Here is an 18,240-nt window from a genome sequence, read left to right on the forward strand (position 1 = left end):
GATGGGTTCCTACTATTACACTTACATGTAAAGTTACATCTTTTGTACAAGGTGCTGGCATTTGCAGATAGTTCTGCTCTTAGGGTAGCTTCCCGGTGTTATGAGCACACCATTATATCTCTTATCCCTTCACTGATATGTAGCAGGCTTTGGGCTGGAATTATCCTGCATAATTATCAGCCTCCTGCCTGCTGCCAAAAGGGTATTTCTATGATATTGCAAGATACATATTGTTTTTTCTAGTCCTTGTATTGAGAGATCTCCAAAGTGAGATCAACCCTCAGCAAACTAGTGGATGCAAAAGTACTTGTTAGATCAAAAATCAGGGTTTCATTTCTGATTGATGTGATGGATCACTAGAATTCACATGCTGCCCTTTCTGAGAACGTGCCAACTAATCTTTTACTGCCACCAGTAGTAAAAGTCTCCTTGAGACTACAAATAAATTGGCAGCATTCCCCAAGGTCACACATTCCTGACAATATTTAATCTTTTCTTTTTTTTTTTTTCTTGTAAAGGGAGGACATTTTCCATTGACACTGCAAGTTTTGTTTTTGGGTTTTTTTACGCAAAATGGTGGAAATCTGAACTGCAAGCTCCTTTTAGTAATTTTTCTCACAATTTTTATCGTACCCTGCTTGAAGGCATCCTGGATTAGGACTGCCATAGCTACAGCTGTAATAAAGCTGGTAGGAATATATGGGAATATATTGGGCAGTGAGGTCCAGAGTGCAGGGAAGGGCCATAACCAGTGGCCGGAGCCTGGGCTGGGATGCAGCAAGTAACTTTGTCTATTCTGCTGGTTGCAGCTGGATCACGGGGACAGAAGGACCCTGGTTAGAAATCTCTGAATGTAGGAAATGCTGGCTTGGAAAAAAAAAAAATCGCAAAACCTTATTCCCTTCTCTGTTATGGCTTTTATGCCCAATCTTGTATGTGCAAACTGGTGGCTGCACGCCCTCTCCAGCACCCAGAAGCTGCCGACCTTGCATCTAGTCGGGGTTTAGGCAGGAACAGGGGGTTCCCTCCCCCCCACCCTGCAGGCGAGAGGCCGCTGCCTTTGCTTCGTTTCTGCTGGGTTGGTAGGGAGACTCGTCAGGCAGACAGACAGTGCCTGGAGCATGTTTAGAAAAAGGTTCTTCTTCTCTGTGTTCATGCCCCTACCTCATCTTTAGACACTCACCTTTTATTGCCAATGTTTGTCTCCTATCAGCATTGATGCAGAACGCTAATTACTCTGGGTGAATATATTTGAAAGTTATCATAAATTTTACGGGCTCTAGGTTTATTTTCCATATCTTTCTCTTTCCTACAGAGCACTCTAGCTCCCTGAGCTTTTCTTCCCAGTCTTTAGGATTAGGATGGCTGACAGGCCCTGCAGCCTTGTATTTGCTTTTCTTGTATTTTTTTGTATGAGATTTGCTTTTCTCTTATTTCTTTTTGATACAGGAGGCTCCTGGGATCTGGGCAGCGTTAGACGGAGGTGTGCGAGAGCCTGCATGAGCGGCTCAGACCAAGGGGAGGCCTGATGATTTCATGCCTGCTCCCTCACCCAAGCTCTGATTTCGTGACTCGAGGGACGTTGTTTTGGCAGGGTAAAGCTGCTCACTCTCTGTGGAGCTCAGTCCTCCTCCCCTCCTCACCCAAGGACACAGCAGCAAAAGTTATTGGAGCAATTTCCTCTGACGATGCGTTTGAGGCACTGATTTTTGCACTCCAGGCATCTGGGGGTGGGTTGTGGGCAAACGGCGTCTCATCCTTTACGCTGCGTTGAGGCGGTAGTAATGAAGACGTTCAAATGCGCACGGGCACGTACCTGTAACGTGGATGGGGTCAACGTTTTTCAGTATCAGTCTGTCTAGCGGGATGGGCTGGTCTAGGACTGTGCAAAATCCTCCCTCCCTTATGAAGGACTGCAGCTCAGGAGTGAGGGAAGGACAGACAGGGATTAAGCTGGTGTCTGAGCCCCCGTATTTCTGGGAATAGAAAATGAAGTTGGTTAGCTGGCTGTCTGCCATCTGCTCATGAAGTATACACGCTAAACAGCCCTAAATTATGTGTTTTCTCTTATCAAAGGTACTCAGCTTATTTGCCTGAGGAACCTCAGAAAAACTCATCGGTACCTGGAGTTCTCCTGCAAGGTCACACCTTGTACTAAAAAAACCACAATTGAAGCACAATACAAGTCCACAGGCAAAAAAAGTCAGTCTAAGGTGCTCAAAGGTCTTCCCCCCCTCCGCCCTTTAATAGCAGGACTTTTTCTCTGTTCCCTGGAGGTGCGTTTCCCCATCTCCCCTTGCATACTTGCAGAACACACAATTGCTGGGGCCCCAGATGGGTCGCAGCCCCCCCCCCGAAGGATCACCACCACGTGTACGTGGGGCAGCTCTCAAAGAGACTTGCCTGTGGGCACCAGGTCCCTTGGATCCCGGCTCCCTTCATTCCCCCGGTACCAGGGGATGGTGATGCTGTTCCACCATCTCTCGCTGCCTGCCTTCTCTACCTCCTCCAAAGGCAGAACAGGTGCCTCTTTTAAAAAACCCCAAGGAGTCTTTAAATCAGACACAAACTTCTTGGGATTTAGCATAGGTCAGCTCCGCCTTAATTTACATCATCTTCATAGCTTTCATTTACATCATCTTCATAACCTTAATTAGCTAGATATACTCCTACACTGAAGCTTTAGGAATTTCAAGTCATCCAGTGCCTTTTTTTGGTGGCTAAATACAGATATTTATCATCTATAGAACTCTGTCCATAGCTTCTTTCATCAATAAAAATTTCCTTAAGAAGAGTCATTATATCTCCATTTTAAACTAGGGGAAATCAAGGCAAAGAGAGGACACATACAACAGTTTTCTTAATTTTTAAACTTCTTTCCAACAGTCCTGATACCTTTGGGATAAAATTTTCTCAGGTTGCTGGACTGAGTCATGAGGGGAGCATTAGAAAACTTCCTACATTCTTGAAACTTCTGATCTTTAGGAATTCAGCACATCAGAACACCAGGGAAATATTAAGGTCTTGTAACATAAATTCTGTAAGCATTCCTGTAACATACTAAGCCTAGAAGCAGGGTTTGAATCAGTGTTATGATTTGGTATTAGCATAAGGAGGTATCACCCGTCCTTCATATGCCGATTAGTCATCTTGTATTTTTATCATTAGATCAATCTTCCAAAGTACATTCAAAATATTTACCAAGCTAAAAAACATAACAACTGCAACCATGTATATCTCTATCCATTATTACCTTTTTGTTACGTTTAATTTTGGTAATTAATAGGAAATCATCAAATAGGAAGAGGTAGGCATCAAGGAGTCTTGTGCTTTCTGAGGAGGAAAACAAAAAAATCAATTTGATGGTGTGATTATTGTAAGGAATTGCTACTTCTAAGATGAGGCACATCTATGAATCACTGCATCTTACAAAACGCTTCCAACAAAGAATTGTGGTTTCCAGCATAGTACACAACTACTCATCCCCTAGTCTGCACTCTCAAATGCAGCACATAAAAAATCATATGTCTCTTGATGATTTTGGCTACTAATACTTGTACCTTGTAGCAGCTACCTCATTCTGAAAAAACAACTACTTGCCTGCCAGGAAAAGCGACCTGGATCACCTGGAATACCCACAAATACAACAACCGGCATGCTATAAATTAGCAAATCCCACCTGGCAAACAGCGAACCTTCTGAAAATGCCGGAGATGAAATAGGGAAGTGCTACCTTTCCCTGGTACCTTTAAATACTGGTATGCTGCCCTCTTCACAGGCTTTTGCAGCGATGAAATGTTAACTGATAGCATCACAAAAGCCTTTCAGAAACGACACAAAATAGAGTTGGTTTATCTTTTGTTCCTAGCTTAGAGGTCATGACGATGTGAGGAATATAACAACAGATGTCTGTGAGAATGCTTCAAAGTCTTTCAGGCTGTTCTCCAAGCTGTGTTGAAAACTCAAGTATTATTATAATAAATAATAGGGAGCAATTTAACAAAAACAGGAGTAACTTTTTAAGCACCTTCCTGCAGGAAACCTGGACTCTACTGGATTTGCAGAGTTTGGTCCTTTGACCTCTTCCTTGTTTATGGCTCCTTCTATCCCTTTCCATGAATCTTTCTTTCATTTCCCTTTTTGGTCCCAACTTGCTGTCCTATTTCGCTTCCAGAATCACCTCCTTTTTCTGCTGCAGGCTTTATCCTTTATAATTCGTCCTCTGGCTACTCTGTACCAATAGGGCATCTCTGGGCGTGAAAAGCAGGCATGAAACGCCCAGCTACTCTTCACAGCAAATGGGGTTGGTCAGAGCTATTGCTTCCAGGCAATCCTGCAGGATCCTAAAATACTTTCTTGGGTGTTTGGTTCTGAAAGATTTGTCTTGAAAACTTCTTGTCTCATTAATGTTGCACAAAGCAACATCAGCAACTACTGAAAATTAAAATTCAAACTAGGTCATGGATCAGCTAGATGCACGGAGAGCAAAGAAACTACCATGAGGACCTTCTTATGTGCCACTGGAGATACAGAAGACTACAAACAAGCAAGTGAATGTCTATTAGACATCGTATAAAAACTATCCTTCTGTAAGTTTCTGTGAAGTCACAAACTTCGTAGAGGGCTCTCCACAGCATCTCTTGTACATCAGTAGGCTTTTGTGGGTGTTACACAGGAAAGAATTACTTGTTGTAAACTTGTCTACTGCTGTGGACAAACTTTTCTGTGTCTTTGATTTATACTGTGTTCACAGAGTCATTCAATGGCAACAGTTGGAAGGAACTTCTGGAGGTCTCTGGTCCAACCCAGTGCTCCAAGCAGGCCAAGCTGGAGCAGGTTGTTCAGTCAAGTTTTGAATATGTCCAAGAAAGGAGATTCTGCAACATCTCTGGTCACCTGTACCAATATTTGACAACCCTAATCGTTAGCAAGTTTTTCCAAATATCTAATGGGGGAATACCCCGTGCTGCAACTTGCATTATGCCTCATCCTTTCTCTGGGCAACTCCAAGATGCCTTTAGCTCCATCTGCCTTAAGCCAGCCGTTAGGCAGTTGAAGACAAGGGTATTGTCTTCCCTGAGCCTTCTCTTCCTACACCTGATCAAACCCACTTCTCTCAGCTGCTCCTGTTCTCAATTATAGGATTACAAAAACCCATGCAACTGTGGTCTCGGTGATCTCGGTTTCGTTCAAGCACAGTTCACCTTAATACCAAATTTGTGTGAGTCTGTTCAGAGTGGTGACTTTAGGATATGCTTCTTTCTGTTGTGTAGCATTCTATTTGACTGGTGATTTCATTTTTTTGTCTTGAGAGATACTTAATTCAGACAAGTGGCCAAATGCCAGGCACTTTTATATTGCAGGTCGCAGGCAGCTGGCTGTCTTGGTGGGTAAGAGTTATGCTCACACCTCCTTCTTCTCCATTTTTCTAGTTACATATTGCAGAAAGAACTGCGGACACCTGATGGCCACCCTTACCTCCTGCATTGGGGGCTGATGTCTTGCCAAGAGCACGACGAGTGCAGAGGGAAGCATTGGCAGGAGAGGACTTGGTGGCTTTGTTTCTCCTCTGCCCACCACCCCCTAAACATCAGCAGCAACTTTTTTTTCTGCTCTCCGCGCCCCTCCCGTTGTGCCTTCTCCTCTGCTACTGTCATTCTCCTCATGTGGGAAGGAAAACAAAAACACTGAAAAATGGACCGTGTCCCTTTTGCTGCTCCCTTTATAACAGTAATAATGGTGGTGGGAGACAGAGAGCGTTGCGTGCTTATTCTCTTCCCCTCTGCTCCCGAGAAAGCGGTGAAGGAAATGTAAGAAAGACCATTGCTACAGCTCTGGAGCCACCACGGCACGCAGCTTCCAGCATCCCTTCAGATGATGATCTTCTCCAAACCGCCCAGGCTCTGGTTCCCGCTCGTGCCAGGAGAAAACCCTCCTCTCCTGCGCACGTAGAGGTTCTGCAGCAGCTCCCAGCAAGCAGCCTGTGCCCTGCTACAAATTGGTGCCTGTGTGTCTGGAGACGTGGACTTTTCAGTATTTTTTCAATGAAACACATAGCGGATACGGTGCCGGAGAGGTGAGGTGTGTTGACGTTGGTCCCTGGGTACGTGGGGCACCTCGTATAGGACAGTCTAAACTTCCAGTTTTCCTATTGCCACGCTGTTGAACGTGACAGTAAAACGCTCCCTTTGAGGGGCAGGCATTAACCAGTCAAGCTGATTTCTTCAGCGCCTGGCAGACTGAATACCCAGATGTGACAATAAACAATCACGCCGATTACTCATCCTTTTGGCAGTTTGGCTGTTTCTCAGTCTCTCTCTGACAAGCTGTACGTTTGCTTTTTCTTTCCCGCACCTGCCCACGTACTGTTGCAGAGGTTCATTCTGGACCTGCCGTAACAAAATACGATTCTATTAAGCTAATTCCTGATACCGGGATATTTAGGGACGTTACCTGCTAGTGTTAGTCTTCCTTCATGAAGGAGAAGTCTGTTCGTTGAAGACAAAATGTTTTCACTGCTGTTGTTTTCTCTTATGCTTTGCTTCAAACACTTGACCCAAAAAAGAGAGAGAGACAGAGACAGAGAATGGGGAATCTTCCATATCTAATGATGTATTGGGAGGCAACCAGCAGTTAAACAAACTGAGCACACGTGTGCTCTTATCTCAGGCTAAATACATCACACAGCTAATAACTGGCCATGGCTGTGTTTCTTCAGCAGTGCTATTGCTTAAACGTGTTTACGCTTTTGAAATGTTAAGCTGGGTTTTTCTTTTCTGGAGTGAGTTTAATGGTTTTTGCAGCCTTGCATGTTAACAGACATAATCCTTGAGGTGAGACCCACTTGCTGTTACCATAATGCTGCTTAAAATCTGTCTGTATGGGGGCAACCACAGCAGAAAGGTGCACAAGTTTCCAGGTATGCTCTGTAATTTTCTGTAATGCTATTTAAATATAAGTAGAAATTTCTTTGGCTCAGCTTGAGGAGTCAAAGAGGCGAATAATTTCTACTCCGTATCCTTATAAAAAGGTAGTAATGCTTACGTCTATCCCATTTCATTCTGCCCCCTAAAAGCAAACGCTGGCGAGTCCTCCCGGACCGTACAGGCGCACTTTCTTGGATGCCAGCTGAGAGCAACCCTCGCTGCCACCCGAGGCGCCGCGGGCAGCCGGCGTGTGCAGCCGCAGCGTTCGCGGGGCTCGGGCTGCAGCTGCTCCTGTTAGAGCAGAGCCGTCCCCAGTAACTGGAATATAGACAACCAGCCAACTTTCGACAACCCTATAAAGATAGATAGGAAACTAAAGCTTCCTCAAGGGAAAAATGCCCTTTAAAAAGCCGCTTACCTCTGGAACAAAGAATCTCTTGTCACGATCCCAGACCTGAGGCCAAATTATGACCTCCTGCAGCTGCCTGAACTTCTGAAAGTTGTCCAACCACTTGACTTTACCTTCCAGATCCCCTGAAATATGTGAAACATCAGTTATTGCCAAGGCTGGCAAAAACAGTCCTGTTTGTAGAAGATGCTGAACACCGATTTTCTCCAGTGGAAGCCAAAGCACCTCACATGTGAAGCCCCAGATGAAATCTTGGCCTCATTATAAAAAGTGCCTAAACTCTGCTTAGGTCAGCAGAGCCAGAATTTCAGACCATGCATTCAAACATGCTTAAATTCACTGCTAAATGAAAAGGTTGCGTTTACTAATCTGACTGGGGAACAGGGGGAATCATATAAAACTCAATTAAACGGTAATCTTAAAAAGTTCTTTAAAAAAAAAAAATCCTGCCTTTCTAAACTGTCTGGGGTAGTGAGAGAAAAATAATCTTCAGTATATACAGCCTGATCAAAAGACTGTTTAAATGAATGAGAATTAATTTTGGGGGAAGTGGTGCCAGAAGTGACTGAAGTATTTAACTGGGATAGGGGCACCTCAGAATGTGAAAATTGGGGACTAAGTCTTTGCTGATTCAGGGCTGTTATGGGGAAAACTTTACCTGGACCTGCAACTTAAATTCCAAGTTTGTGTGTTGAGTGATATTGCAAATAATGGTTTCAGACACACACACACACACACATACACCAGGAGGGGAATGCTGGGACTGCAGGTGTTCCTTATGTCACTGATTCACTGATCAAAAAATTAAGGCAGATCTTTGTCAGGTGTCTGTGAATAAAGAGGGGTCATCCCTCTATCTTTGGTTTCTTTGGCCCAGAGGTATCTAAACTGTGGAAGGAGCTATTTTTTTGCCAGTAATATTCCCTAGATATTTGGGGCCATACCTAAAACTGCTGTCCTCCCAGCAGAAGTCCCCAGACTAGCGGCAAAACCATTTTCTTTTCCTATGGGACCCGTTCTGTGCTGAAAAGTGTGCTCCTTGCGTGGCCGTTAGGCTAGACTCCTCGTAAGGCTTGGCTAGAACAGAAGGAACCCGAGTATCTCTTTTAGGTGGTAATTCTGTCATTAGAGTATTTACCCCAGAAGAAGGAGCCCCAGATTTATCTATCTATAGAAGCCAGTCGCTCTCTCCCTGCCTCATCTCCCAAGGAGACGCTCGAGCCTTCAGCCTCCAGGATGGGGAGAAGGACGGTGGCAGGGAGCGAGCCACCGTGCTGGGTGGCTGGAGGCCCTGGTGTGCTGCTGGTGAGGATGAAGTGCTGCCCGGCTCCTCTCCCTGCCAAGAGTGGCAGGATAAGTGTTTTGCTGATGGACTGTCTCGTCTTCGATTTCAGTGGAGGCTGCAGGAGGCCTTTTGGGGAATAAACCTATCTGCTGGTATACTGTATGGCCATAAGACACTTAGAGATGCATTTATAGCTTCCTGAACAAGACTGAATTACTAAATTATTTAGAATTAATAAATTATTTACTTGCAACAAAATGCAGGGGGAAAAAAAAATAATTCCTGGACCAACCCCTTCTTTTTCCACAATAGCTAGAGAAAATCTGTAGCTGAGAGAGCTCTTCAGCTACTTTACATGGTAGGACCCTGTCATTTAGTGGAAGGTCACTGACATAATATTCCCCTTGTGAGTGCAATTTTATCCTATTAAGGATTAGCCCCAACAAATCCTCCGTAGACATAAATCCAACTCAAAGACCTCTTTGTTCGAGATCTTTCTTGATTTGTTCCAATTTGTGCTCTGCTGTTAATTGTTTGCCTGTCACTGCAGATGATTCTGAGCAAATACAAGTGACTCACTGATTTGGGAGTCCTGTGACCTTGCTCAGAGAGGCTTTGACAGAACAAGGGTGGCACCAATCATTTCCTACAGAATGAGGAAGGGCTCGGGGTTGTGGAAAGGCATGTACATCCTCATTGCATCTCTGCAGGGAGACCGGACCCGTTCACGCTCAAAGGACGCGTACAAAAAGGCCACGTAACTTGCTAATTGTTAATTGCACGCTTGGCGCTTAACCTTAGCTACTTACGTATGGACTTTTCCACCTTCTCTTTGAGCGACCAGATAAAGCCTTTCTCTGCTCCGTCAGCGCTCCTCTTCCAGATGTTGTCAAGGAGGAGCGGATAGCGCGTCAGTCGATGCAAAGGAGCGACCAGCAGCTCGGGCAGATGCAGCCTCTTGCACCGTTCGTTTTGTTCACACCACTGCCGAAGACAAGGAAAACCTGCCTTGGCCTCAGCTTGCTCCCTGGCAAGGAGGTAGCAAAGAGGTTTCTGCATCAGCAGTTGACTGTAGTGAGACAGGGACTAATTAAAGATGAACTTCTCGCACAGAGAGAGCAAGGGTAGCGTAAAAGCTCTGTACGGGGGGAATCGCATCGCTCCTCCAGGTTCACTTTCTGCATTGCTGCTTCCCAACGCTTTCAGATGCTGTGGCCGTGCTCGCAGATCAAGCAGCACTCTTAATTAGCTACCATTTTAATTTCATCAGAAAAGCCTCAGTTACGTTTGAGGCCCACCTTAGGTTTTAGGGTCACTTGCTACTTCCCACTGGGGAACTTTTTCCTAGGCGTGAGCATATCCTTCTCGGGGATTTCCATGAGAAATCCTTCTCGGAGAAAAAGCAATGTGAAACTCCCTGGCCCTACAAGCTGCAGAGTTCAGCTACTACAAATAGGTGTCCTCCCAGGCCGGTGAGAAAAGCCCGCTTCTTCAGGTTTCTCTTTCTAAGTCGGTAATGTAATGATTGTAATGATCAATCTTAAGTATTTTCAGGACACACTGGCCTGCTAAGAATAAGTGAGGCAGAGCAGAACCCTCTCTCGCCACTGCGCTGGCTGGAGCTGTCGCTTCAGGCAGATGCGGTGTTGGCGAAGACAGAACCCGCTCTAGTGCTGTAGCTTTACAAAGACATCACTGATGGCTCTTCCCAGCCTTAGAGGGAGGTAAACGCTCACTTACTGGTAGTGTTTTGATACAGAGTTCTATATTTCCTTTATCTACGGTTAAGCAAAACCTGTCCGCGGAGCTAAACCAGTGCCCTTGCAGAGGGGTCGCTTGCTGTTCTGTCCAGGACGTTCCCTCGTCCCTGCACTTGGGTCAGCGAACACCCGTGAGCGAGGAAAGCAGCCCGGCTTTCTTGCCAGGGCTCAGCCAAAACCCACCGCGCTCTCTCATCGCCGGCTCCCCAAGACGCACGAAAGCACTGACGTGCTCCTGGATTTCTGTTCCCCTTGTTTTGGCTTTTATCATATACCGCTTTCCTTAAGCGGAAGGAAGCCATCGTAGGTTTTTTAGTTTTGAGGTTTGGGTATGTCACTGCTGGTGTGGCACAGCGTAGAGGCTGGGGGCTGGTTTGTACCCAGGGAACGTGAGCCCTCTCGCCTGCTAAAGCACATAATACGCTACATACTGTGCTCCCACCCGACGCCTAAACCAAACTGATGTGCAGGACGTGTATCAAAGTAAAACACTTGAGAGAGATTTTGCAATGTGGCTTGATTTTTGTTTCTTTTTTTCTGTAGCCATTTCACTTTGTTAAGGTGGAGGTCACCGAGTCAAGGGATTATGTGCGAAACATCTGAATGATAGAGGCTGGCAGAACATATTTTCTGCCTGCAAAAATGCAGCCAGTTTTTCCCTTTTGGCTTTTCCCTCTTGCTTGTTCTAAATTAAAGTATGGACTTTCACACGCGCAAGGGAACCCACGCTCTGAATGGGTGACTTCATATCTGTGATACCCTCTGCACTTCAAAAAAAATCTGTGTAAAATGCTATTTACACAGTTTTGCTTCCAATGAACTCTCCTAGTCTGCTGTTAAAATCCTGTCATAAGGCAGGAAGGTTGAAGACAATAACAACAACAACAAAACCATCACTTTACTTTCAGGTAGATGCCAAAATCTTCTCTCTGTCTCAGGTTTTCCAAGTAGAAGACAGCGGAGGTATAATTAAGGCAATAAATCTGGTGTGTCTGGCAGAGGTCACCCTGGAAAAACTGCAGAAAAGACTTGGAAACTTATCAAGAAAGAAAATGTCATGACAAAGGGAGGAACAACAGTTTTTGGTTTTGTAATGTGCATTTTACCTGAGATTTCCTCCTGCCTAGGAAAATAGAGGAAGAGGGAAATGGGGAGTTAAAAAACTAAAGGGCAAGTTAAAAGGCAGTAAAGGTGGTGAAGTAGTAAAAACCCCACAACAGTGCTCAAGCAGTGCATGGGAGCACAGTTCTAACAGCTCTGCAGAGGCGCGAAGCATTCTTAGACTTGGTTCTCATTAAAAATAAATAATGTGAAATTCATGTAGAAGCTGAAGATAAAAACCGCTATCTGTGCAACAGCTTTACACGACCTCACATAGCATGTCCCTTTATATCCGAGTGTGTTAGATAGCTCTTAGAAATGTTGAATGCCGTCCGTGACAAAACTCACACAAAAGTTATCGATAAGAACGCCCGAAGTCGGAGGTAATGGGGGTGAGAAGCCAAGCTCTAGCCTGCCTTTCCCTTTTTAAAATCCTAACCCCGAGGTAGGGTCTGTTTTAGCATTTTCCCAGAAGTTTTCTAATGGCCTCTACTGCTCAGGGAAGTTCAGGCCCATGAATTGATTTTCCGTCTGTATTAATATTTCCAACTTTTCAGTCATTGGGAAGCTGTGTGGAACTAGAGGCAGTTGGACAACCGCCTTGTTGACCGCGCAGGCTGCCCCAGAGGGTTGCGGGGCAGTGCTTGGCAGCGGCAGGACAGCCCCGGCTGCGCTTGGCAGACGCAGGCCAAGAGCGCGAGAGGTATTTCAGTCCCATTGAGCTCTTAATTAAGCACTTAAATACGCTTGCGGGTCTGGTCCACGGAGTAAAGGAAAGGTCTATGCGATGGAGTGGAAGGAGGCAGGGAGCATCCAGCGGCGGGGCTGGGATCTGGTCTCTTCCATAAAGCGAGAAGCTCGCCTCTGCCGGCGGCAAAGTCTCCTCGGGGTCTGGGCTACTGTTCCCCAGGAAGGGAAAAATCTTTCCGCAATTTGTTCCACATCCAGAGCACCTTTCCACGACCACCTCAAACTTTCCAATGAATAAAAAGAAAAACATCCTGCTGACAGAAGGTGCTTGAGGCTGAGACCAAGCTGCCTGTGACAGATGGCACGTCCTCGACTGACTGGATTGCTCTAAGGCACCTGCATGCTATGATAAGTGGTCTGCTGCAAGCACCTGCTGATATCAAGCAAAAATACTTCTAATTATGTTACCTTTCTGAGTATGGAGATGAAATCCATAGGAGAGTCTGACTTGCTGACATGCTCCTTCACAGTTTCAAAAAAAGTTTTCAGAAAACTGTGACTTATCTAAGTAAGGGAAAAAAAAAAAAGAGAAATTGGCATTAGTGATCTTCTGAAGTTTAGTTTAAAACAACTTTATTTCCCATCCCTTGTCTCTTCAAAGGCTCCAAGCCTAATGGGGTGCCTATACTTATCTCCTTAACGTTGCCAGAATTAGCTTCAGAATTACGCCCGGAATGCTTTAATTAGTCAGAAGCTAAAATAAATCTATACAAATACCCACTTACGTCATGCTAATGCCATATGACAAAAGCTTTGAAACAAGATTAGTTACTCCATTTAAACTAATTTAGGGTAGCAGCTGTATTTAACATGAGTTGACATGAAAAATTACAATGGATGAATGGTATCTACTGGAAAACACTGATTGTGTATGACAGAGCTGTGACAGTTAAGGAAGACTTCACGGTCATTTGAAGAAGATACCATCTTTCATAGTCTGGGTTTGTTTCATGCTATTGGAGGTGAGGGAAATTTCTATCAAATGCTATAAAAAGTCCCATAGTTGCCATAAGTTAACTTTATGTTTGCACTGGATTCAAGGGTGCCCACACCGTCAGTCAGATGCGGATGAAAGCCTGCTCCTAACCCACACTTGCGTCCCGAACACACTCTTTGCACACAAATTCATCACCGCGCTCAGCTTGAGGCCAAATTTTAGGCCAGAAGAGAACATCATCCTCTGTGATAGTGCTATGAACTGCTGTTGTAGCTGCACATGCTGCTTTGTTTGGTGTATTTACGGGGGCAGGGTTGCTTATAGGAGAATGCTTATTCTTTCATTTTGACAAGGATGCATTTTACACCTTTTACAGCATGCATTTCTTCATGGATTCAGCCTGCTGTCAAGAATAAACGCATGCTGTAAAATGCATGAAAAAAGGCATAAAAGGCATTGCGAGCAGCTACTTTCTCCTACATCTGATCACTATTTTATATACAAGTATGCATAAATAGATGATCATTTGTCATCCTCATTAATAAGGACAACAAAATTAGAAAACAAAATAGAAAATGTATTAAAGAGAATTCTCTCAAGACATGGCCAAGCTCAAAGCTTTTGTGATCGCTAAATGGCACACAGCAATATACCCCACTCCCTTCTTTGAACAAAAACGAAAGAATCAGCAATCACACATCAGCTGAACTCTCGTAGCTGACTGCAGGTATCCTCTTAGCCCGCAACAAGCACAAGGTGAAACACATCAGCTAAAATTGTCTTTCCTGGTATCTCCAAACCTGCTCAGGTGGTCACATACAGCAGCTCACCTGGTGTGTGGTCAGTCACTGAGCAGAGGTGACTTGCTCATGTGTTTGAGCTCTGGCTAATTGTCCCTACTCTGAAAAGCCTTCCTGCTTTTCTTGGTTTTTGCTAAAAAGGCAGGTGTTAACTGTTAAGGCAAGGGAATTATAATAAGGGAAAGAACTTGAAGTAAGCAGCTGCTTTAGGGTATGTGATGTGATTGGGAGCAGCCATTCAACTCACACAGCTGAAGAGCCCCTTCCAAAATTCACTTTGCTATTAAGGGTGAGGTGTCCTATAAAAGAGCTCGTAAGCTAAGAAAAACTCCTGTTTTGCTTCTAAAGTTGTGTAAGGTTTTGGACTTATGGGTTCCTTTAACTTTCAGGAGTTGAAAATGGTCTCTGGGGAAGTGGCCACAAGCAAGAAAGAGTTTGAGCACCTCATAGCTGAGCCTCGTGGTCTCTCGTCTCCTGGAAGGTGAGTAGCACACGAACACAGAGCATCCAGTCTGTGTGGGAGATATTCTTGTACCTGCACTGAGCAAAACTCCAGCCGGTGGTCGTCATTTTATTTTAACTTGCTCTACCAGAGTGGTGTAATAGATAGCAAAGTCTTTGGTGGCCATCTATTTGTGAAAGGAAACTTGTTATCGTAGTTCTATTGCCATTTGTACTGTTCTGCTGTAAGGGTTGTGCAGTCGGAGTTTTCTTCACAAATCCTTTTAAAAGGATGTTGCTTATGAGAATTAGTCTCAAACTCGTGTTTACTTCAGAAACAACTGCCAAACGAGCTCTCCTCCATGTTCCAATGCCTCTTTATCTTTTGCTGGAGGCACATGAGAATAACTTGCACTGGTGAGATTTGACCCCCACTGATATATCAAATAGAAATGCAGGAAAGACTAATTATTTGAGCTAAGATCCAAATGTGAGTATTGAATCTGAATAGAAGTTTTATGGATGGTTTCTCATTTCCTTTTATTGGGCTGGTTGATTTCTGATCTCAGAAAGACTTTTATTTTTTTTACTCACCTTGTTTAACTCTTCTAAGTTTGCAAAAAGTCTCCACAAATCCACATCCAAGAGAAATTCATTACTCTGCAGGTATTTTAGAGTGTTCATAAATATCTTCAAAAACAAAACAAATCCATGTTATTTACTATTTGTGCCAATTCCATATTTTTTTTTTTCCTGAAAAGAACATGTTTGCACTGTAATTCTCATGAAATGATCATTTGAAACTTTTCCTGACCTGCCTGAAGGATAAATACTGGGATTTGTGCGATGAGGAGGGTACGAGTGATGTCTCTGGGGTGTCTCTGCGGCTGCCATGGGGGCAGCTGTGTCCCTGCCGTGCTCTTGGGCAGAAGAGGGGCAACCGAGCCCCCTGCAGATCCGTGTGAAGGAACTAATAACATCAGAGTCATAGTTGCAGATTTCTATGACCTTTCTAAATGCTTTCCTACCCACCCCATGCATCTGCTGCTATTTAAGTTGCTTAGAGTTACTATGGCGGGGGCGGGGAATGTTGGAATAGCTTTAAGTAAAGGACTCAGGAAGGTTTTTCATCTCTTTGGATTGTTTTATTAACCTGTATTGAGTGAAAACTGCATGTGTATTTATTGGCTGTTTAAGATTTTATATTATTTAAGCTCTGATGGTGATCTGGGAGCTATGCTGAACCTCACCTAAATCTGAAAAAGGCTTAAAAAATATAGATTACTGAGTAGACTTTTTTTGTGTCTGTGTGAAAAGCATTAATGAAAAAACCCATCACCCAGGTGCTAAGACTGAAGAGCTAGTGAGAGTGTTTGCTTAGCCTTATGTATTTCTTCGGCTGCCACGAACAGTTGACCTGAGAGCTTAAAGGGGATTTATGGTGGTGTTAAAGCTCCCTGTGGAGATTCATTAAAATCAGTGGAATGTTTCTATACTGGGAAGTACTTAGAGTAGCGGGTATCTGTAAAACTGGCTACCCAAATTCGATGGGTTCGTTCTTTGGCAGGAGAGTTTGGGAAGCTGGCATGGCCCGAATAGTTTATCATTCGTGGGTCGTGCAGGGCTGGCTAAGGTTTGTCTGTGGGGTCCTACATCAGACTCGCCGCTGGGCCTGCCCGTCTCCTGCTGTCCTCGTCCTTCCCAGGCTTCACCGGTTTTTAATCTTCTCGGATCTCCGAACAAAGTGTGTAGAAGGAAGGTGGCTTCCATCCTGCCTTGGGCCAATACCTGCTCCTGTCATCCCCTTTCTTCTCCTTTCCTGTTCTGCCCCACCAAGGAGGAATCCGGCCCGCTCCTCTACTTATTCCCTTTACTTTGCAGTACTTGTACTGCCTAGGCTAATTTTCAGCAATGTGGAAAATCTTTCACTGATTTTTTTTTTTTTCCTTTGACTAGTAAGAAAACAGAAATTGTCTGTGCAGAATAAGAGAAAAATGATATTTTTTTCATTTTTCATTTCATTCTTTCAAAAGAAGATATTTAGGGAAGCTTCCACCCTTTTAAACGGATACACTAACTTTTGATGTGTGATGAATATAAATAGTGCAGCTATTCTCGTAACAGTGTGTAATATTCTTGTCCATATTTCAAAGCTCTTAAAATTCACCGTGATGGAGGCAATTTGGAGTTTTGGGGAGAGGAGTTGTTTTTTAGTTTATTTGTTTTCTTGTAATATTAGAACTACAGGTCTGCTAAATTCTGAGTTTTCCATGCTCTAGTCAGGATAATCTAACCAGAGCTCTATATGAAGTTAAATGAAGAGTATAATGTTACAGACTAGTGGTAAAGAAATATCCAGTATAGTCCCAGTATAGTCAATTGGAGAGTGGCTTCAGTTCAGCATTAGCGAGAGGAATAGTGGAATATCAGCTGAAAACACTGGAAGGCTCTGCAATCAGATGGTGTTTGCAAAGCACTAGAAAGTGATCTCCAGAAGAAGAGATGCCATTGAGAAGATAAAAAACAAAGAGAACTGTAGGAACAGGATGAGCAGGCAAGATGGGAAAAAAACCCCAAGCACTTAAGTCATTCCCCCATAGACACCCAATGAGAGGTTTCAGGTGGCTTTACGTCTGCCGTGCTGACAGCAGGGCAAATAATGTTTCATTATTTTTGAGATGCGAAATCTGAAGTTACCGTCTTGAGAACCAGCAAATGATCCAGAAAGTAAGTGCATTCACTTGTGAAAAGTTCCCACACTGCTGCTTCTTTTTTCACGTCTAACCGGCTGTCGACATCTTTCTGCTCAGTCTGTTGCTCTTTTATAAATTCATGCCAAGATTTACTCTATTGATTGAAGAAGAAAGAAAACCACTGAGTGTTGCATCAACTACTTCAGACCTTATGAAAAGAATCTATGATCTATTTGCCCATGTGAAGAGCCTGACTGCCAGTATTAGTGATTCTTCTTCTGAAGGCTTAAAGATTCCTTTAAAAAGATTAAAACCCCTGTCATTTTTCCTCCAAAATATTTATAATATAAACACACTGAATTTGGAAGTAACACAGTATGATAGTCTATGTTTGTAGGATGCTGTATCAAAAAATGGCGGACAGCTTGCAAATGCTAAGGAATTTAATCTGTCATGCTGTTGGAAAGTAGGGATGGATGATGGCTTCCTATTTTCCAGATGGCAAAATCAAGTTACCAAAGGACTAGGTCTCCATAGGTACTTGGATATTGTTTTGTTTAGCCCTAAGGTGGCCACTATCACCTTACTGACCTGCTCCAAAGTCAGATGTTCACATATAATTTATCATAGAATCGTTTAGGTTGGAAAAGACCTTTAAGATCGAGTCCAACCGTCAACGCAACACCACCATGCCCACTGAACCATGTCCTGAAGTGCCACATCTACACATTTTTTGAACACCCTCCAGGGATGGTGAGTCCACCGCTTCCCTGGGCAGCCTGTTCCAATGCCTGACAACCCTTTCCGTGAAGAAATGTTTTCTAATATCCAACCTAAACAAGTCTATGGGGAACTGCATAGAGCAGCCTGCTGTGAAAGCGTAAGGGTTGCTTTGGAGGGGGGACGGTGTTGGGTGTGGGTTATGTGACTATCGCCCCGGTTGCCCAAGCTTGGTGTTTCTATGGCTAGGGTCTCCAAAGGCCAGGAGCCTTGTTTAACTCGCAAACGGGCTTTGGTGGCATTTCTGCAGCTGAACCTCGGTGTCGGCACCGACCTGTCCGTGGCTGCCCCTGAACGCACCCCTAAGGCGGCAGTGGGGGTGACCGTGCCCCGTTTGGCGTCTCTGCGATTCCGTAAT

General features: G+C 44.3%; 1 protein-coding gene across 1 annotated transcript in view; it reads right to left on the reverse strand.

Annotated features, from left to right (window-relative positions):
* Positions 1 to 18,240, reverse strand: part of PLEKHG7 (pleckstrin homology and RhoGEF domain containing G7) — a 33,238-nt gene that overhangs the window by 3,952 nt on the left and 11,046 nt on the right. The window contains exons 5-13 of the mRNA XM_041120423.1: positions 17,107 to 17,256; positions 15,004 to 15,099; positions 12,640 to 12,735; positions 11,283 to 11,396; positions 9,430 to 9,604; positions 7,345 to 7,460; positions 6,454 to 6,550; positions 3,254 to 3,333; positions 1,817 to 1,976 (exon numbers count right to left, since the gene is read on the reverse strand). Of these exons, the coding sequence (XP_040976357.1) occupies positions 1,817 to 1,976; positions 3,254 to 3,333; positions 6,454 to 6,550; positions 7,345 to 7,460; positions 9,430 to 9,604; positions 11,283 to 11,396; positions 12,640 to 12,735; positions 15,004 to 15,099; positions 17,107 to 17,256 (1,084 nt within the window). The remainder of the gene's footprint in view (positions 1 to 1,816; positions 1,977 to 3,253; positions 3,334 to 6,453; positions 6,551 to 7,344; positions 7,461 to 9,429; positions 9,605 to 11,282; positions 11,397 to 12,639; positions 12,736 to 15,003; positions 15,100 to 17,106; positions 17,257 to 18,240) is intronic.

The sequence above is a fragment of the Aquila chrysaetos genome, chromosome 26, assembly GCF_900496995.4.
Source record: "Aquila chrysaetos chrysaetos chromosome 26, bAquChr1.4, whole genome shotgun sequence".
NCBI lineage: Eukaryota > Metazoa > Chordata > Aves > Accipitriformes > Accipitridae > Aquila > Aquila chrysaetos.